This window comes from Artemia franciscana, chromosome 19 (assembly GCF_032884065.1).
Source record: "Artemia franciscana chromosome 19, ASM3288406v1, whole genome shotgun sequence".
NCBI lineage: Eukaryota > Metazoa > Arthropoda > Branchiopoda > Anostraca > Artemiidae > Artemia > Artemia franciscana.
In genome coordinates, this window is record NC_088881.1 from 21272904 (window position 1) to 21292742 (window position 19839).

The following is a 19839-nucleotide window of genomic DNA, read 5'->3' on the forward strand; positions in this document are numbered from 1 at the left end:
TTTCTAATTCGCATTTTCTAAAATTAATATGTTAATTTTAGGTAGAAGAAACAGGTAGTGGCGACAAAACGCAAACCATTGCTAAAAATTATGAAGATGAAAGGTTTGATGTCCACATTCCAGATTCTGATTTAATTTTTTGCTGAAAGTCTTTTTTTTCGAAGTGTTAATGTTTTTTCTCTTAAGAAAAAAAATACAAACAAACGAAAGAGTCACTGGTCCTTAAACAGGTGGTTAATGCTTGGCTTTAAGCATCTTTAAAGGGTATGTAAATCGGTCTCAACTGATAAGCCCATGCTATCTTGCACCAGCTATGGCTAGGCTAATCGCTGATGCCGTAAACCTATGTATATACAAAAGAAAATGACATTCAGAGTAATAGTAATTTTTCAAACCCATCCAGTCAAAATTTTGAGACAACCACTTTTACAGCATATTCGAATGGTCCAGCTACAATATCTTTTGTAATATTAAGCATATCACCCCCTCCCCCTATTAGGAAATTGACCTATTATGCTTTACTGCTAAACTTTGTCATAAATCAAAAGACATTGTGTTTATGGTTGCCAATAAAACACCTCAGCAATATATCGAGAACGACTGGGGGTGTTAAGCTGAAACTTTTGGGGATACTGCTATTACAACTTTTTCTCTTACAATTTAAATGATCAAAATTAGTGTAAATATACCCAGGTTGTCAAAGAACATAGATTGATTTGCAAATAATATTAAGTTATGTTTTTCAGGTCAACTTCAGAAGGTATGAAATGGATTTAAAAACTACCATTTGCCTCAGGATGAATATCAATAAATAAATGTCACGTTTAACTGTCAAAGTTTAAATGTTCTACCTGGTACTGGTAATTGCTTGATCCTCTCAGTTCTTTGTTTTTATTTCCAAAGTCATTAATAGAGGGTTCGGAACAGTTTGTGCGTTGATTTCCTAAAAACTTGCGGTTTATAAATGGTGCTTTGTTGATACCAATGCAATAAGCTGCAACGAAAGCTGACTGATGTAGCGGGGATGTAGCTGGTAACAAAACTCTTAAAGAACAAGTACTTGTGTTTCGAAATTTAATGTATGTCTAGCTATGTATTGAGATTCGTTGGAATCTGGTATTTTACCCCATCTTTATTTTCCGAGGAAAATTGTTCTTTAATATTTAGACAATATAAATTCAATTATAAAAATTCAGTCAGATACAGCTTATCAGAAGCAACAAGCAATTCTATTAGTATGGTCTGAAGGTGACACTTACGATCTTGCCTTAAGTTTTCAAGAAAGAGATTGCTATGACGAGATATGGGAGAAAATTTGTCAGATAATGTGAACATATTGAATTTTATATCTATTTTTTTTTTTTTTGCAAATTAATAGAGTAAGATATTTTTAGTATACTAGTTCGCCTTACAATTCTCAATATATATCCACTATTGGTTTAAACACTTTGAGTCTTCATTGGGATACAGAGTGTTTTAAAAGTGGGTCGTTAGGTCAAATGAATCAGGTTTCTTTGCATTCTATGATGTTTTCAAAAAAAAACGTCTTTGAGTGTGTGGTTGACTACTCTTGCTGAGTGACTGAAATTTGGATTGTTATACCTCCCCCTTCTTGTGCTTTTACAACTTGTTCTACATCCGTAAAGTGACTTAGAAATCTCTTTTGGGTAGAATATGTCTTATTGATCACCCTTAGATTTCACCTATAGGGCCAAGAAAATACGATTTCATCGATATCACTGATTTTTTACTGCAAGCCAAAAACTGCCATGTCGCTGCCTTTGTTGAAGCATTTACATATGTATTGGATTGCCTTTACGGAGTTTCAGTATTCAACGTTTATGTGTGCATTAAATGTTTTTGATAATAAAGGTGAATATAGAACAGCCCACTGGTTATCTACTGGTTACATCTTGATTTTTCTCCTCGTGATTTTTATTTTATTGCTTAGTGAAACTTGTACATTGATTTTTCACCTTGTAAAATCAATTTTGATCATGGAACTTGTTGCGTGCTGATTGAACTTACTTCCTAGATTGTAATGCAACTGTAAACAGACTAGTTTGCAGAACTTGAACCAGCTCTTAAAATTGTAACATCTTTAAAAAAAAGATGCGTTATTTCAACAGCGGGAAAACATCTAGTTAATCATTTCACTCTCTCTCACTCTCTCTCTCTCTCTCTCGCTCTCTCTCTCTCTCTCACTCTCACTATCTCTATCTCGCTCTCTATTCTTTCTTTTGTTCTGTACAACGCCATGCTCTTTTCGACATTTTGTCAATTATGGAGCGTATTTGTGTAATGACTACACCAATTTTGTCTTTTCGAATTTATAATGCTTCAAGTTATATTAGCAATTGCTATATTTGTAATTAAATGTAAATATAATGTTATCCTTGGATCATTAGTAATTAGACCGTATATTGTGAAATTTAGATTATATTTAAAGCATATTCTGCTGTTCAATTTTCAAACAACATTTAGTTTTTAGATTTGAGAAAGCTGAAATACCAAATCTCTGAAAATACTAAGTTTACAAACGCAAGATTTAATATCAAATTTGTAAATATTAAAAAAGGATATCAGTTTTGAATATTCAAACCAACATCAGAAAAAATTAGTACTCCAGAGCACTAAATCAGTCGGCAGTTATTTATTAGATAATTAGAAAAATATTACATTTTCAACTTTTTAGTTTTTTTATTGAAATTTATCGTTCGTAATAAACAATGTTATACTGAATTTAGTTTTTATAGAATCTGCAATTTAAGCAATCTTCAATTACCATTGCTGAAATGTAGGTATAGATCATAGATTTTTAAAAACAGGCTGAAATTCATGTCAGAATAGTAGAAACACAGCCTTAATTCCTGTAATTTGTATTATTTGTCATTCTCTTTCTTCTTTCTTATTTTGTTTGTGTTCAATTTCTTCTTGGGTTTTAATTCAATTTAAACTTATTGATTTTTTTTATAGGAACCGACAGAATCACCAATCACCGACAGAATCAGTATTTTATGTTTAATACGTGGTAGTTGTGTTATCAAATTTTAATTTTGTATATTTAATTGTGTTTTGTTTTTTATGTTAATTATGTTATATTGATATAAAGATAGTTATGCCAAAAATGCTTTTCTTAGATTTTAGTGAAAAGATCGTTTATGATAGAATCAATTACGCCAAAAGTTTCCATGTTTCTGTCTATCGTGTCTATGTCTATCGTGCTAGCAATTCTTTAGATAACGTAGAAGCCGAGTGTTCGAGTATATTGAGTTTCAACGCTTTGGTTCTATCTTCAGCTGTAACTTAATTTTTCGTTTCATTACCATCTCCATCAGTGAGTTTTGGACACAGAAAGGTCGTGAATTTGAGATATGTTTGAATATTTTCTGAAATCCAGGGTACAACCTAAACATTAATAGGGGACCAAAACTTGTAGACTTCTAGTATGGGTATAAACCATTGTATTTAAAATATAGAAAAAATACCAGGTTCTGTAAAAGTTCATGCAAAACACCCGAGTTACACTTAAAACAAATGAAAAATAAAGTTAGAAATGTGTTAACTTTCATAATATTTAATTGCAGCACTTCATTCATGTGGGTATCAAAAGGGCTCTGGCGCTTTTATTTTACTCGGAAATTTACGAAATCTAACATTAAAAGTTTTCATAAATGAAGAGAAGAATTAGTTCGATTCCAAATTGTTAGATTCCACCCTTTTAACTGGAATGGGAACAGTAAATTTTCCTTCATTTCCTATACGTTGAGTGGAAATGAAGACTCAAAACGTTATTTCTCTCGGTGGATTTCTCCATGGGCTTTTATTCAGAAATAATTATGTTTTTTAGACTTCTTTGATTTTATTCGTAAACATATCCATAAATTTATTCTCATTGATAAAGGGAAAAGCTTCTTATTTCCTAGAGAAAAACATAGGGTCACCATTCTAAGTTTCCATCGATTCTATTTAATGGAATCAAAACCAGGATTCTTCCAAAATTACCCTTCATGGTCCCTTTCAAAGACCTCTATAATAAGAAGCTGAAGCTTGAAAATGCTTATGTTCAAACAATACTACTACTAACTCACTGCAACACCATACCACCTGAGGCAAACACACCTGCGTAAACATATTCGTAAACATATCCATAAATTTATTCTCATTGATAAAGGGAAAAGCTTCTTATTTCCTAGAGAAAAACATAGGGTCACCATTCTAAGTTTCCATTGATTCTATTTAATGGAATCAAAACCAGAATTCTTCCAAAATTACCCTTAATGGTCCCTTTCAAAGACCTCTATAATAAGAAGCTGAAGCTTGAAAATGCTTATGTTCAAACAATACTACTACTAACTCACTGCAACACCATACCACCTGAGGCAAACACACCTGCAGAGGATCTTCCTCTAGTCTGATCTCTTCAAAGCCTAAATCTCTACTCGTTTCCATAAAATTGCAGTTTTCGCAAAATCCTATCGTATGCCCTTTTTTATCGCGTTTAAGGATGACCTAGTTTTTGCTTGGACCCAGTTTGATGTGATCCACAATAATTTATGTTTTTTTAAAATTTATTCTTTCTATCAGTTATTTCTTCTCTTCTTTTAATTTCTGAACGTTTCTTAACTAATGCAGGTTAGAATTTAGCTCACCTCGTCTATTTTTGATGAGTTTTTGGCTATAGTTCGAAATTCTATAAATTTCCTTATGCAATAAATATTAATAGCAGTTACCATTGTCTTAATCGGTTTCAAATGGTAATTCTTCCTCACTTGGTAGTTTTTTTTCAAATCTTATTTCGAAATTTTCAGTTACTATTTGGCGGAGTTCGTCCTTTACGAAGGTTATTAGGTTCTGTCCAATGATTTACTTAAATTTCAGACTAATATGTCTAACGGTGCTGGTCATTTTGTACAACCGCCTTCTTTTTGAGCCAGGAATAATGCCCTTCATGACCTCATCCACGAGCTTTTAGGAGGAGATGCTGATAATCTGAGGGCAAATTTGCTTTTGGTTATTTTCCTTTCATTTTCTTGAAATCTTTTATTTATCGTTTCTTTACCTTTCAATTATTGTTGAAAAATGCAATGAAAAATGGCAAAAAGCCATGGGCTTTTATTCAGAAATAATTATGTTTTTTAGACTTCTTTGATTTTATTCGTAAACATATCCATAAATTTATTCTCATTGATAAAGGGAAAAGCTTCTTATTTCCTAGAGAAAAACATAGGGTCACCATTCTAAGTTTCCATTGATTCTATTTAATGGAATCAAAACCAGGATTCTTCCAAAATTACCCTTCATGGTCCCTTTCAAAGACCTCTATAATAAGAAGCTGAAGCTTGAAAATGCTTATGTTCAAACAATACTACTACTAACTCACTGCAACACCATACCACCTGAGGCAAACACACCTGCAGAGGATCTTCCTCTAGTCTGATCTCTTCAAAGCCTAAATCTCTACTCGTTTCCATAAAATTGCAGTTTTCGCAAAATCCTATCGTATGCCCTTTTTTATCGCGTTTAAGGATGACCTAGTTTTTGCTTGGACCCAGTTTGATGTGATCCACAATAATTTATGTTTTTTTAAAATTTATTCTTTCTATCAGTTATTTCTTCTCTTCTTTTAATTTCTGAACGTTTCTTAACTAATGCAGGTTAGAATTTAGCTCACCTCGTCTATTTTTGATGAGTTTTTGGCTATAGTTCGAAATTCTATAAATTTCCTTATGCAATAAATATTAATAGCAGTTACCATTGTCTCAATCGGTTTCAAATGGTAATTCTTCCTCACTTGGTAGTTTTTTTTCAAATCTTGTTTCGAAATTTTTAGTTACTATTTGGCGGAGTTCGTCCTTTACGAAGGTTATTAGGCTCTGTCCAATGATTTACTTAAATTTCAGACTAATATGTCTAACGGTGCTGGTCATTCTGTACAACCGCCTTCTTTTTGAGCTAGGAATAATGCCCTTCATGACCTCATCCACGAGCTTTTAGGAGGAGATGCTGATAATCTGAGGGCAAATTTGCTTTTGGTTATTTTCCTTTCATTTTCTTATAATCTTTTACTTATCGTTTCTTTACCTTTCAATTATTGTCTTATTCTAAATTTCCTTCTCATTTTATTCCCATCTTCAAGCCCTCATTCACAGTTATCATTCAGGGAGAGAGGAGTATTTACCTCACAGTAGGTAAGGAAGAGTAGTTAAGACTGGCATAAATAATATTTAAGACAAGGGGATTTGCAGGATTTTGGTCCGGGTGGGGGATTATAATTTATTTACTTTTTTAACGCAACAAAAATTTTCCCATCATAATCTTTCTTTCAATCCTTTGTCTTTTCTTCCGTAGTCATATTATCTTTTCACTAGGAATCAGCTTTTCATTGTTTTACTATTCACTATCTACTATTTTGTTATTCATTATTTTCCATTCTATTACCTTGGCTCTTAAATTAATTTAAACAAGGGGCTTCTAACATGGAGTACACCAGTCTCTGGGGGCAGAAGCATTGCCAAATGTAATATTTAGGAGTGAGAAAAAAAGTACTCCTTATGATAAATTAGTGGTTTTCTTTGTTTTACAAGCCCGTGTATTCTCGAAATTATAAAAATTCAAGTTCATAGTTACCCTTCCTTCCTCAACCTGTAAAACAGAGTTCTCTAATACTTTGATTTTACTTTTAATGTATTTTGATATATTTTAAAATATTTAGTATATTTTGATTTAGAATTTTAATATATGATTTGATAGAAAAAGTAGAACTCTGACCTTCCCAGAACACCCTGCCCCAGGGTTCTAGTCCACTTCCAATCTTGTAGCGGAGAGGAAGTCAAATTGTGCCTCGTTTGAACTGGAATCCTGTTTTGACTTGAAATCTATGGGATCACACCTCTAAGCCTCACCCATAATCCATAAGAAATTCTTCCCCCCACTGCCAACTTTTAGTGCAATAATAAGCAAAAGGTGAATTTTTGGAAGAGCTAAGTGGGTTTATCAGATCTCCAGCACCACCTACACCATCAAAATTTCACTAGAAAGGTACGCCTGTTTTTTTGCTACGACAAGCATGAAATTTATGGGTCAATTGAGTTGAATTTATGGAAAAGAAGGACAATTATTTTCAAATTCGTACACCCATTCTTCAACTTGGACCAAGAAAACTAGACGGAGGGATTTTTGCAAGATTTAGAGCCTACCTATTTTCTATATGAAATATCTGTTTAAATTTTAGGTGGAATTTGGGTTACATATTGCGAATATCAAGGAGAGAACTACCCGCCGGCTTTTTTTTTGTCTAGAAGCTAGCCTATTCCGAAGTTTGAAAACTCTGTGATTCGACTGATAAGCTGTTAACTCAGCTACAAATTTAAGTGGTCTTAGAATATAGTTTCAGGCTTAGTTTTTCTTTCAGGTCAACTGGTTCCAGGGCAACTAGTTTTTCTTTCTCACCCCTAGTTACACTTTCTTCCCCCATCTGTAGAACAGAGTTCTCTAAAACGCTGAATCTGATGGCGTGCTTTTCATTAAGATTTATTTTCTTTTAGAGGGCGTTTCCCGCTTTTGTTTAATATTAAATAAAAAAAACAAGTTTTTTTAACTGAAAGTAAGGAGCGACATCAAAACTTAAAACGACCAGAAATTACTTCGTATATGAAAGAGGCTGCTTCCTCATCAACGCCCCGCTCTTTACGCTAAAGTTTTACTCTTTCTCTCAATTCTTCTTTTTAAAATAGTAAAAAACTAAATAAAAAACTAAATAAAATAAAAAAAACAAGTTTTTTTTAACTGAAAGTAAGGAGCGACATCAAAACTTAAAACGACCAGAAATTACTTCGTATATGAAAGAGGCTGCTTCCTCATCAACGCCCCGCTCTTTACGCTAAAGTTTTACTCTTTCTCTCAATTCTTCTTTTTAAAATAGTAAAAAACTTTAGCGTAAAGAGCGGGACCTGTGTCCCGGTCGTCATTTATGTTTCCTGTGTCCTGGTCGTGATTTGTGTCCGGGTGTCTCAGTCTGTAATTTCTCTTTGAGGTTCCCGGTCGTCATTTATATTCCCTGTGTCCCGGTCGTCATTTGTGTCCCGGTGTCCCGGTATGCGCCACCCCAACACCTAGTTGGTGGGGCGCTTCGCGCCCCCCCAAGCCCCCCCCCCCCCCCGCGCGCGTAAGTCGTTACCGCGCCATATTAGTTACGCGCCATTGTATTTGTGTCCTTGTGTCCCACCTGTGAATAGATATATATATATATATATATATATATATATATATATATATATATATATATATATATATATATATATATATATATATATATATATATATATATATATATATATATATATATATTTATATATATATATATATATATATATATATATATATTTATATATATATATATATATATATATATATATATTTAACTACGTTTACTCAGGTTTACTGACTCTTGAACATGCAACATATAATTGTCCATGGGAAAAACAATCCGTATTCAGATCTATACCTCATTATTCTAATGATGTGTCCCTGTGTCCCGGTCGTCATTTATATTCCCTGTATCTCGGTCGTCATTTGTATCCCGGTGTCCCAGTTTGTAATTTCTCTTTGAGTGTCCCGGTCGTCATTTATATTCCCTGTGTCCCGGTCGTCATTTGTGTCCCGGTGTCCCGGTCTGTAATTTCTATTCGAACAATCCCTGTGTCCCGGTCGTCATTTATATATCCCGCCTGTGCCCCCGGCGTCCCTATTGTAATTGTGTCCCTGTGTCCTGGTCGTCATTTATATTCCCTATGTCCTGGTCGTGATTTGTGTCCGGGTGTCCCAGTCTGTAATTTCTCTTTGAGGTTCCCGGTCATCATTTATATTCCCTGTGTCCCCGTCGTCATTTGTGTCCCGGTATCCCAGTTTATAATTTCTCTTTGAGTGTCCCGGTCGTCATTTATATTCCCTGTGTCCCGGTCGTCATTTATATATCCCGCCTGTGCCCCCGGCGTCCCTGTTGTAGTTGTGTCCCCATGTCCCGGTCGTCATTTATATTCCCTGTGTCCTGGTCGTGATTTGTGTCCGGGTATCCCAGTCTGTAATTTCTCTTTGAGGTTTCCGGTCGTCATTTATATTCCCTGTGTCCCAGTCGTCATTTGTGTCCCGGTGTCCCGGTATGTAATTTCATCAGTTGACAAACATGACGTCAGTCGTTGTCATTTATATTCCCTGTGTCCCGGTCGTCATTTGTGTCCGAGTGCTTTGTTGATGGTGATTGCTAATCGAACATTCCTTGTGTCCCGGTCGCTTTCTCTTTGAGTGTCCCGGTCGTCATTTATATTCCCTATGTCCCGGTCGTCATTTGTGTCCCGATGTCCCGGTCTGTAATTTCGTCAGTTGAAAACAAAACGTCAGTCGACACAGAAACATGACGTCACCTGACAGACAGACAGATCCACAGACAGACAACTTATTTTTATATATATAGATATATATAGATAGATGTGCCAGTGTCCCGGTCGTCATTTGTGTCCCGATATCCCGATATCCATATATATATATATATATATATATATATATATATATATATATATATATATATATATATATATTCCCAAGTTTTATTTGAAGCGTATAAAAGAGGCGTAAAATTTTTATAGTAAATCGCCTTTTTTATATGTACCATCACCTTAAGGCGAAGTTAAAGGGGGGATCTTCCCCTTCTGATATTTTGAAAGGAGTCCGATAAGGTGACCTTACCTCACCTTCTTTATTTAATAACTCTGTTTTAGATGCCCAAAATTTTGTTAATTCTAGTTGTATTCACCGTGGATTACTTGTCTTTAATAACTTTTGCAGATGACGTTTTGAATCTAAGCCGTACTTTTAGTGGATGTGAAAATGCGTTTAATCAGCTTTACAATGAATATAAAAATATTGGGCTTTCTTTTAATGTTGAAAAAATTGCTGTTGTAGCTTTCAATTTTAAAGAGACAAATGGCCCTATTTTCTTATCTTTAGCTAATGTTCAAGTCCCCCTTTCTCAAAAATTACTTTATCTTGGAATGCCTATTGGAAAAAATATGAAAGAAACTGTGAAATTATTCCTTGAAAATTTGAAGAAAAAACTGAGAATTGCTTATGCTTCAATTGTATCTAATATTAAACACATTGATAAATTAAATCTTGCGAAAATTTATAATAGCCTAGTTGTACCTCATCTCCTTTCTCTTTGTCCGGTTTGGCAGTTTTTTAGTGAACCTCAGAAACTATCTGTTCGTAGAGTATATTTTCGTTATGCTAAATTCCTTCTCAGGAATTTACCTCCTTGGACTGGAAATAGTTACTTAATGAGCAAATTCCGCCTAGTTTCTCCTACATCTATTATTGATAAGAGACTTCATGATTTTCGTTCTTCTATGTTGATAGTGTCTCACCCATGGTCAGCATTACTTATTCAATTGTTTGTTTGTGTTGATTTGTATTTATTTGTAGTTTTGTTTTTCTTATTACTCCATCTTCGCCTAGTTTCTCCTACATCTATTATTGATAAGAGGCTTCATGATTTTCGTTCTTCTATGTTGATAGTGTCTCACCCATGGTCAGCATTACTTATTCAATTGTTTGTTTGTGTTGATTTGTATTTATTTGTAGTTTTTTTTTCTTATTACTCCATCTTAAGGGCGTTCCGTCCTCTTTTTGGTAGATGGGTTATAAATAAATTGATTGGAGCTTATATATATAAGCTCCACTTTTCCCCAAGGGCTTAAACACATTTGTACATACTTAAAGGACTGCCCTCCCTTCCCCAAACAAAAGGGAGGGGGTTAAACATAGTTTGTAAATACTTGGCAATGAGAGGTACGGGAACATTCCGATAAAAGCTATAAAAAAAAGCAAGGCGAATTGTCAACTGTCACTAAGAAAGGGGAGCAGATATTTTAGTTTAAAAGGTCTTAGGCGACTGTATATTAGCTGAGATTAAAAATCTCTGCTAAATTAAAAATTGAAACTTATTTAAAATTAAAAATAAAAGTGACATTTTTTTCCTAGCCTACTTATAACCTAGCTTCTAGTAGTTCTTGTACTTGTAATCAAACTCAAGATTCAACCAAAAACACGTAAAGAACGATTTAAATAAATGAAAAACATTTGTGCAATACTTTAACGAAACTTACATTTTTATCAGCAGTTCCCCGTGAATTGGCAAGTTCGTCAAGCTCATTTTGAAGAACTCTTCTTGACCTCTCTAGCTCCTCTACTTTCACAATATATTCTTCCAAGTCTCGACTTAGACTGAAAACTTTCGTTTCCTTTTCTCTTGCATCTCTTTCAGCTGCATCTCGTTTTGACGCAAATCGTTCTGAAATTGCCTTTTCTTCTGCCAGGATTTTGTCAAAATTACGCAGTTTCTTCTCCAGATCAATAACCTAAAATGAAACTGATATTGAAAACACAAGCAGGCATTAACAAGATGGAATCCTTAGGCAATGTTCAACAAGGGTTTTCACCATCAATCCTCAAAGGCTTTCATGACATATTAACACAAGTTCCAAACACAAAGCCACCTTTGAACAGAAATTAACGCAACATAAGTTAAATCAAATTGATTCATCACTTTCGGGATAAACTAACCGATTCGGCAGTTTCCTTTTACCATCACCATAAAAAAGGTTATTCCGCCACTCTAGAGCCAGTAATGTTCAACTAACTTTTACAGTAATCAGTTTCAAAATGCTTGAAACTAGGTACTTTTTGAGGCAGCATAAGCGTACACAAGACATCACCTAATAACGCGGTTACTGTAAGTATAACCCTTGTGTTCAATCATATGATTTGTGTTTTTTTTTTTCAAAACAGTGGCTTGTCAATCGGTCTAAAAAGTTTGTGCTATTTCATTACTAATTTTAGTTTACACGTACAATGAAAATAGTGTTGACAACTGTACTATTTGGTAAAGATATTGTTTTTGTTTAACGTAAAGTTTAAAGAAAATTATTTTTTTCGGTTTAGTAAATAAACAAAAGACATGAGAGAGTAAATCAGCAATATAGTAGAAACTAGCAAACTATAGAAACGTGTTTTCTTTCGTTTACGGTTTTTATTATTATTTTTTTTTAAGATAAAACTTTTTAACATGTGGTAGGAGTTCTTATTTAAGCCAAGGAGCAGATCCACTTTATAGGTTTTGGACTGGATGAGAGATATTCCTAGGTTTTTTGATCGAATTTTGCAGACTTTTACGACAGTATCACTGATCATTTTGGATAAAGTCCATAAAAAGACTACATTCCATTTTGACAGCTTTATCATTTTCTGTCGAAAATTTCAATATATTTATATTTTATTCTTTTAACATTTTTAACCCAAGTTCTTTAACAATTTTTCCATCCCTGAATACTATTCCCGCCGTATGCAGGTGCTCCGAAAATTTTGTTAGCACCTCTTCAAAGGTTCAAAAAGGGCAGATTCACTCATTGCCCATGACTCTCTTTAGTCTCTTAGCAAAAGATTTAACGTAGCGTCAATGGGTGTTTCCTTAAAGTACAAGAATTCACCTCCTTCTATAGAGCTCTGTCGCATTGTACACTCCCACCCCATTGTCTAACTGACAAAAAAGACTCGAAGGCACAATCAGTTCGGTAAAATTATCTTAAGATTGAAATACCCTTATCAGTACTTCGATTTGGAACGATCTTCCTGGGAACGTTTTCCCTATTGGTTTTTCTGTTGATTAAAACGCAATAGTCGTTGAGTTTGATGCAGCCAAGTTTGAAAATTTCTTGATGGAGCGATGAATAACTAGAAGCAAATCAGTAGCTGGAAGGGCAATTTAGGAATAAAAAGACCAAAATAAAGTCGAAGCAATTTTCTTTTTTTAATACTGAAAAAAACTTCATCAATCGTCACAAAAAAGCAATTCCGTGTGACAGAAAAAAAAAAAAAAACTTGAAAATACCGGTTATCGGTGATTCTACTCCTTTCTTCTCTATCAAAAGTATTTTTCAAATATCCACAATTAAACTTCGAGATCCATATGGTGTTTGATGTAATCAACTTATTGCCAGACATCAGCTCAAAAAAGTTAAGGATACTCAAAACACATTAGTTATAAACAACCCGTTCTAGGGAACATTTAATTTTGCATTTTCCTCTAAAGACAAATTAAAATCAGTACTAAACTTTTATGTCTGAACATTTCTTATAGCAAAGTCGTTGTTATTAGCAACACATTTTAATTTGGTAATTTCGACAAAATAGTTGCATAACCACAACAAAATCGGTAGCACTATTTTCTGCAAATTACCATTAGTTTGCGAGTACCTTTTTTGCAAATTGATACATAAAGATTGGCGGATCTTATTACATAATTGGATCTATTAAAAACGATTTGCCGTTACAGCAATATTTTGAACGTTCTGCTTGTCTTTAAGCCATTCATGGTTAGCGAATGGATAGGTTAGATTGGGTTATGATATTTACGTATAATTAAATTGATGACTTAACTTTGTAATCCGTCAGCAACCGTGTCCGATAAAATTTGAAGGAATTTTTCCCAAACAGTTAATTCCAGAGCTAGTCTTAAATCACCCCTCCTCCATCAGAAGCACAAGCACAATACCTGCTTAAAGGTAAGCTCTCACAAAAGACTACAAATTATCCAAAGCAAAAAGACGAATATTTAAACTTGTTCCTTAATTGAAATGTTTACACTCCCAACAAACAAAGGATCGCATCCAACAATGGCTGGACAAGCGGAGGGTGGGTGTGAGGAGATCAACAACCCTTTAACAAATATACCAAAAAGGCATTAACATGAGAGGGGTGAAGGGGGTCAAAAGATCAAGACTCATAGTAGTCTAAAATTATGATATATGGACACATACCCAAAATGGACAAATGGATGGATGGATATCAATTAAGGACTTTAAAAAGATGGACTGAAAAAGGTTTTTCACTTTGCCGATAGGAAACCCCAGAAAGCCCTCTTGGTGCTTAATAATCTAAAAATACCAAAGCAAGCTTTCCTCTTATACGGCACTCAGCATTTATCTATGAAGATCTGGCCCTCATGTGCTAAATCCAGTCTTTTAATTTCCTTACCATCATCTCATAAGTTGAGTAATTAAAGGGTAAGATGATTTTAAAGTGATATTATATCAATGTGTTGCAGTTTTAAGCAGACTCTTGTGGTTTTCTAGCGTCATTTCATTAGTTCTTTGCAATTTATTTCAGTTAATTCAAGTTTCAAGAAGATTTTATGAAAAAACCTCCTCTTTTTTGGTGCGTCTCACGACATCTATTAGAGCAAATAAATAGTTATACGATGACACTTAAAATGTCGGATTCATGGATTTTCAAATTTCCCAATGCTTAAACTTTGAAACGGTACATACATATCTCTTGAACTTAAGCAGGCTACAAGTTACCTAATCTTTATTTCAAAGTCAAAAGCTAAGGTTCCAGTAACTGTTATAATACCTTGATTAAAGAATGGATTCTCGACATTTGGATGGCAGAACAATCATAATTGATTAGATAATTTTGTCATATACTGCCATAAAATTAGCTTCCTATTATACTGAGTAAAATGGAGAGCTGTTCTGGTGATTGAGTCTCGCATTCCATAATGTGGTTCCAATACCTCTAAGGATATGCCTGGTTAAAACCCTTCAACAGAGGCGTACATAACGTGTATGTATAATAATGCAAATTCCAATTCATAGTCAAAATCCCCAATTCTTTGACAGAAGAAGGGTGCAATGGGATGAATTTTGAGCATTTCATTAAGCAAGATATAAAAAAGCTATAATTTGAAGGATTTCTCCAAGGATTTTGGAAATTTCTGTATAATACAGAACTTTTTCTCAGCAATATCTTAAATTTCTGTTTCATACCACAAAAATACGAAGATAGATTGGGCTAACTTTCACCAACTTAACCAATGAAATTATAATTGAGCAGCTTAGATTTTGACAGGTTTTGACTTAGATTTTGACCAATTCTCCAGGGCTGAATTTAAAGCTTTGATGCTACTAGGTCCATAAGTATTGGCCATTCCTTTTTTGCGAGATTTTCAGGGAAAATCCCCGAAAACTTCATCAATATTGGAAGCGCTGAACATAAGGCAACTGCTGAGTTAAAAGTAATGAAAACCAGAGGTGATTTTGAACTCCCAGCTGCCATTCTTGGCAGAATATAAGATAGTGGCCACACTATTTTAGCGGCCTAAGAATATTTAAACTTAAGTAAACGAAATTTAAACTTAAGTGGCCACAGAATCCCTGTGTTATTTTAAAATCCCTTATTTGTGAATAGGTAGCGCGTAGCGGCCTAAGAATATTTAAACTTAAGTAAACGAAATTTAAACTTAAGTGGCCACAGAATCCCTGTGTTATTTTAAAATCCCTTATTTGTGAATAGGTAGCGTGACGGTGGATTGTACTTTGACAATAAATCACGTCAGTTCAATTTATTGTCCCCCTTGGCAATGTGCCCCCTTAAACCACGGCCTAGTGGACCTATTGGTAAATCAAGGCCTGTATATATTTCTATTTACTACACGTCCTTGAAATTCCCTATACATCCCTAAAGTACCTCACTAAAGATCTGTGAAGCTCATGTTCATGGAACCCAAGGATAGCTTGAAATTTCTGAAGATTAAGAGCCAAGCTAGACTCTGCTACAGTCAGACCTCCCAGCCTACCCAGCCATTCTCTACAGCCATTCTCCACACCGAGTATTATCTGTTTGCCTTCATTTACTATGTCGTTATTTATTATTATCTGAAAACACTTATATTTTCCTTAATATCTTTCTGTGTTTAATATTATATCCAGGATTGCTCAAAATGCGAAGGGGCCCACCCTCATCCACATAACTCAATTTTACAAGTCGAAATTTTGCTTTTCTACAAAAATTCTTGAAATTGATCCATTCCTGTTTATAAAATTATGTCGATTCTTTACGTGCTAATAATAATAATGAGAACTTTGGGATTAATACATTTTGGATATTTAATCTTGGCATGAATAACAAATTTTTTTGTAGCACATATTTCAGTCATAACCTTGTTTCATGGTTTTGGTTTGGCATATGGTTTCGGGAGCAGACTTAAAATCTTGATCTGGAGAAGGAGCAAAGAAGGGTCTAAAAATTTCGGTCTTTAGCCTGTTCCAAATTTTTGGCACTATAGGCTAGAATCTGTTCCCGGTGAAGCAGCGATGGTGACACAAAGAAACGAAGTGTAACCAGGTTATCACAATAGCAGATAACTTCAACGACCACACTGCCTTTCCATGACGAAAGTAAAATTCTAGAAAAAATTTCTAGAATTTTCTGACGATATTCTGGAAACAACATAAAAGAAAGATATTTTTTGTTCTCTACCATATGTTCCAGGTTTAAGTGAAAAACTTAAAAGAATTTTACAAAATAATGGCTTAAAGGTAGCTTTAAGAGGTAGTAATACTTTGGCTAGTTTTTTAAATTCTGGAAAGAATCGGACTTCCGTAGAGCAACAAAGTGGGGTTTATAAAATCCCATGTACTTGTGGAAGCTCTTATGTGGGACGTCCTAACCAGAATTTAAAAATGAGATTGTTACAACATCATCATTTTATTTCATTGTCTTTAAAGCAAAATACCAAACCTGAAGATTTCACATCGGCCCTCTAGGAACATATCTTTAATTTTCCAAATCATTTTATTTTGTTTGAAAATGTTTCTTTGATTTCTAGGGACCAAGGTTTAAAGCAAATTTTCAGGGAAAAAATTTTTATTCAAGAATAATTCCATAAACAGAGATACAGGTGAATTTGGATTGAACTCAATTTATGATAATTTACTGAGGTCAAATAAAGTAAATATCACCTCACCTAAGAGCTATGACCTCTGTCAACGTAATATGTCAGATAATTCTAATGAAGCGGAACCGAAAAGATTAAAGAGATTTGCCTACGCTGTTGCATTGAAAAAAATAAGAGCAATAGACTATATGTAATTAGTTTATTAGGTATAAATTTTGTTTATTTTTACTCGTGTCTTTTAGTTTTACTGCTGATGATGAACACTGTATATGTGTTCGAAATATCCAGTTAAATAATTTTATATCTATTTACTGTCAATAAAAAGGTTTCATCCCTATTTTGAACTATTTTACTTTTATCACAATAGCGTATCTAAATTTATCACAATAGCGTATCTAAATTATCCAATTTAAAAATACATTTCACATGACATAATATTTACTTTGAACAAAGGTAATGGCCACCTTCTTTCGAAGATACCAAAATTCACCCCCCTCCCTACCGGAATTTTGTTTAATTTCTTAAGCACCCTAGACAGAGAGTACCTTCTTTTAAAATTTCAGCTCTATCAGAACCCCATTGCTCACTTTCTCCACCAGTGCAAACTCGAATTTTCAATGTCCTAAGGAACATATTCCTTACAAATTCAAGTCAAAATAGTCCAGGAAGTCCCAAAAAAGATCTTGCACATTTGCTTTGCTTATCATTTACATGGAAAAGTGCCCCATCTGCTTTTAGTGGGCGACAAAAAAAAAAATACGAGCTCTACGAACCTTTTTTCTTTCTTCTGAATTACTAACCATCTATAAACAAAGATAAAAATACAAGACCTTTTTTCAAAATTATGGACCTGGTGGGAGACTTGCTCTCTTTATACAGTCACAATCGAATGGAGCATTAAAGGGATATTTAAGAGAGGAATGAGGGATAGAATTTGGAAAGCTTATAAAATACGTAAAGTCAGCCCTAGGAACACTCAACCATGGGAGCAAGAAATAAAACCAACTAAACAAAGGGAAACAAGAAACAAAACACAAGAAAGAGACCTACTTTGCTCCTTCTGCATCCTCGACTTGGTAATGCAAACTTTCCTTCTCACTTTCTAGTTGTCTAATTTTTGCATTTAGAGCCAATTTCTGCTTCGTTTCCACTTCTAATTGGGTTTGCATTTCATTCAACTGTTGCTCAGTGTTCGCGTTGGATTTAGTTGCATTAACAGACCGTGACTCGGCGTCAACTAGCTGGGCTGTTAAAGACTCCATATCAGTCTGTATGCGAACCAGTCTATCTTGAACCTCTGAACGTGCACCCTCAGATTCTTGAAGGCGACTGGTGAGCTCTGACACCTAAAGAAGATATATTGAATTAATTCAGGGCTCTGTAAGGGAGGGAGGGTGCCCAAAATTTACATGTATTAACACACCAAACTGAGTCGAAATCTCTACAAAAAAAAAAAAAAAATTGCATCTAGTGCTGCATTTGCAACATAAAATTATTAAACCAAGTTTTTATTGACTTAAACTACATACTAACACGAACATTTTTTCCCCCATTCTAAAGCAACAAATCTTTTTTACTAGTTTACAAGATAATTTTGGAGCTTACCCACCGATCATTAGTTCCATTTTCACGTTGCTTTACGGTAAAATATAGGTATATGTACAGCCTTCTAGCATTGTAAAAGGGTGTGGAGATCCCAGACTAGGCAGAGTTAATATCAGACTAACTATGAACCAGGTCGGCTTTCTAGACATTCATAGAAATCCACACGACTCCACCAAAATTAACATCTATGCCTGTTCTAACGCAAAATTGTAGAATTAATACAATGATAAGGCCTAATAGAAATAAAAAGTAGGGAAAAGCTAGGGAAAATTGAAAAAATGAAAATAATTATGTTAATAGAAAAAAAAATTACTAGAAATACAGAAATTAACATATAGAATTTTGATATAATAAATAAGAAAAAAAACACAAGCTTAAAATACAGTCACCTGTTTAATAAAAGTGAAGTCATTTGGAAAAACTCAACGGAATAAAAAGTCAGAAGGAGAAAGGATTCCAACGAAATTTAAGCCAACTGTAATAAGATGGGTATCGAATTCTATTCAAAAATGTGATGTCCATTTGAAAATAGCATTTCATACGATTGTGCTCAACTAAGGTCCCTTATTTTATCCCATGACAGATATATAATCAAGGTTTACAGGATGGCTGTAGTTTGTCCAAGCACTGGGCGACCCTGGATAAAGATCTTTTTAACTAATCTACCCCTCGCCATTTGTAAATACACCCAAAGGTACACATACAATAGACATGGGAGAGAGACATACATACTCTTCACGACATATATACATGACTTAAAAGGAAAGTTTTACCTGTGACTCGAGGTGTTTTCTTTTTCTATCAGTCTCAGCTTTGGATGTTAAAATTGACTTGATCTCATTAGCCATATCTGCATTTTCAGCCTCCAAAGTTACCTTAGCTTTTTCCAACGCTGCCTTTATTTTCTTGGCATTATCCATCTGTTCATGCAAAACTGCCAGTTCTTGACTATGTTTGTGCCTCATTTCCATTAACTGGCTCTCGTGATGACCAGACTCTTCCTCAAGGCTCTTCTTCAGTAATGCTAATTCCTGTTCATATTTTATTCTCAGCTCTTGCTGCGCAGCAGTTGTGGCCAAAGAGTCAAGGAGTTCATTCTTAAGAGCCTTTAATTCTTCATTCGATTCTTGACGGGCTATCTGTTCCTTGCTGAGCCTGAAAATAAATATTTTTTAACAACAGCACCGTTTTCGGTAGCAGCAACTGCCAATTGCCAACTGCAGATAGCAGAAGAACTGCCAATTTTCCGCTCGACCTACTCCCCAAACTACTCTTTTGGCAATACCCATCCCAAGTTATTTCGCTTCTTGAAATAACTTATTTTCAATAAGAAATATTTGAATATTTATTCTCAGCTCTTGCTGCGCAGCAGTTGTGGCCAAAGAGTCAAGGAGTTCATTCTTAAGAGCCTTTAATTCTTCATTCGATTCTTGACGGGCTAT

General features: G+C 34.4%; 1 protein-coding gene across 1 annotated transcript; it reads right to left on the reverse strand.

Moving 5' to 3' along the window:
- Positions 1 to 4210: 4210 nt before the first annotated feature.
- LOC136039095 (myosin heavy chain, non-muscle-like) lies at positions 4211 to 19686 on the reverse strand. Its single transcript, XM_065722580.1, has 7 exons — positions 19616 to 19686; positions 19171 to 19552; positions 17843 to 18138; positions 17338 to 17414; positions 14280 to 14284; positions 11163 to 11414; positions 4211 to 4300 (listed from the first exon to the last, which is right to left on the reverse strand). Exons 1-7 carry the CDS (start codon positions 19684 to 19686, stop codon positions 4211 to 4213), a joined length of 1173 nt encoding a protein of 390 aa, XP_065578652.1.
- Positions 19687 to 19839: the final 153 nt, after the last annotated feature.

Coding starts and splice junctions, on each gene's coding strand:
- LOC136039095 (XM_065722580.1), bottom strand. CDS start 19,686: ATGGGTATTGCCAAAAGAGTAGTTTGGGGAGTAGGTCGAGCGGAAAAT. Junction 19,553..19,615: donor CAGTTCTTCTGCTATCTGCA/GTTGGCAATTGG, acceptor ATTTATTTTCAG/GCTCAGCAAGGAACAGATAG. Junction 4,301..11,162: donor GGGGAACTGCTGATAAAAAT/GTAAGTTTCGTT, acceptor TTCTTATTATAG/AGGTCTTTGAAAGGGACCAT.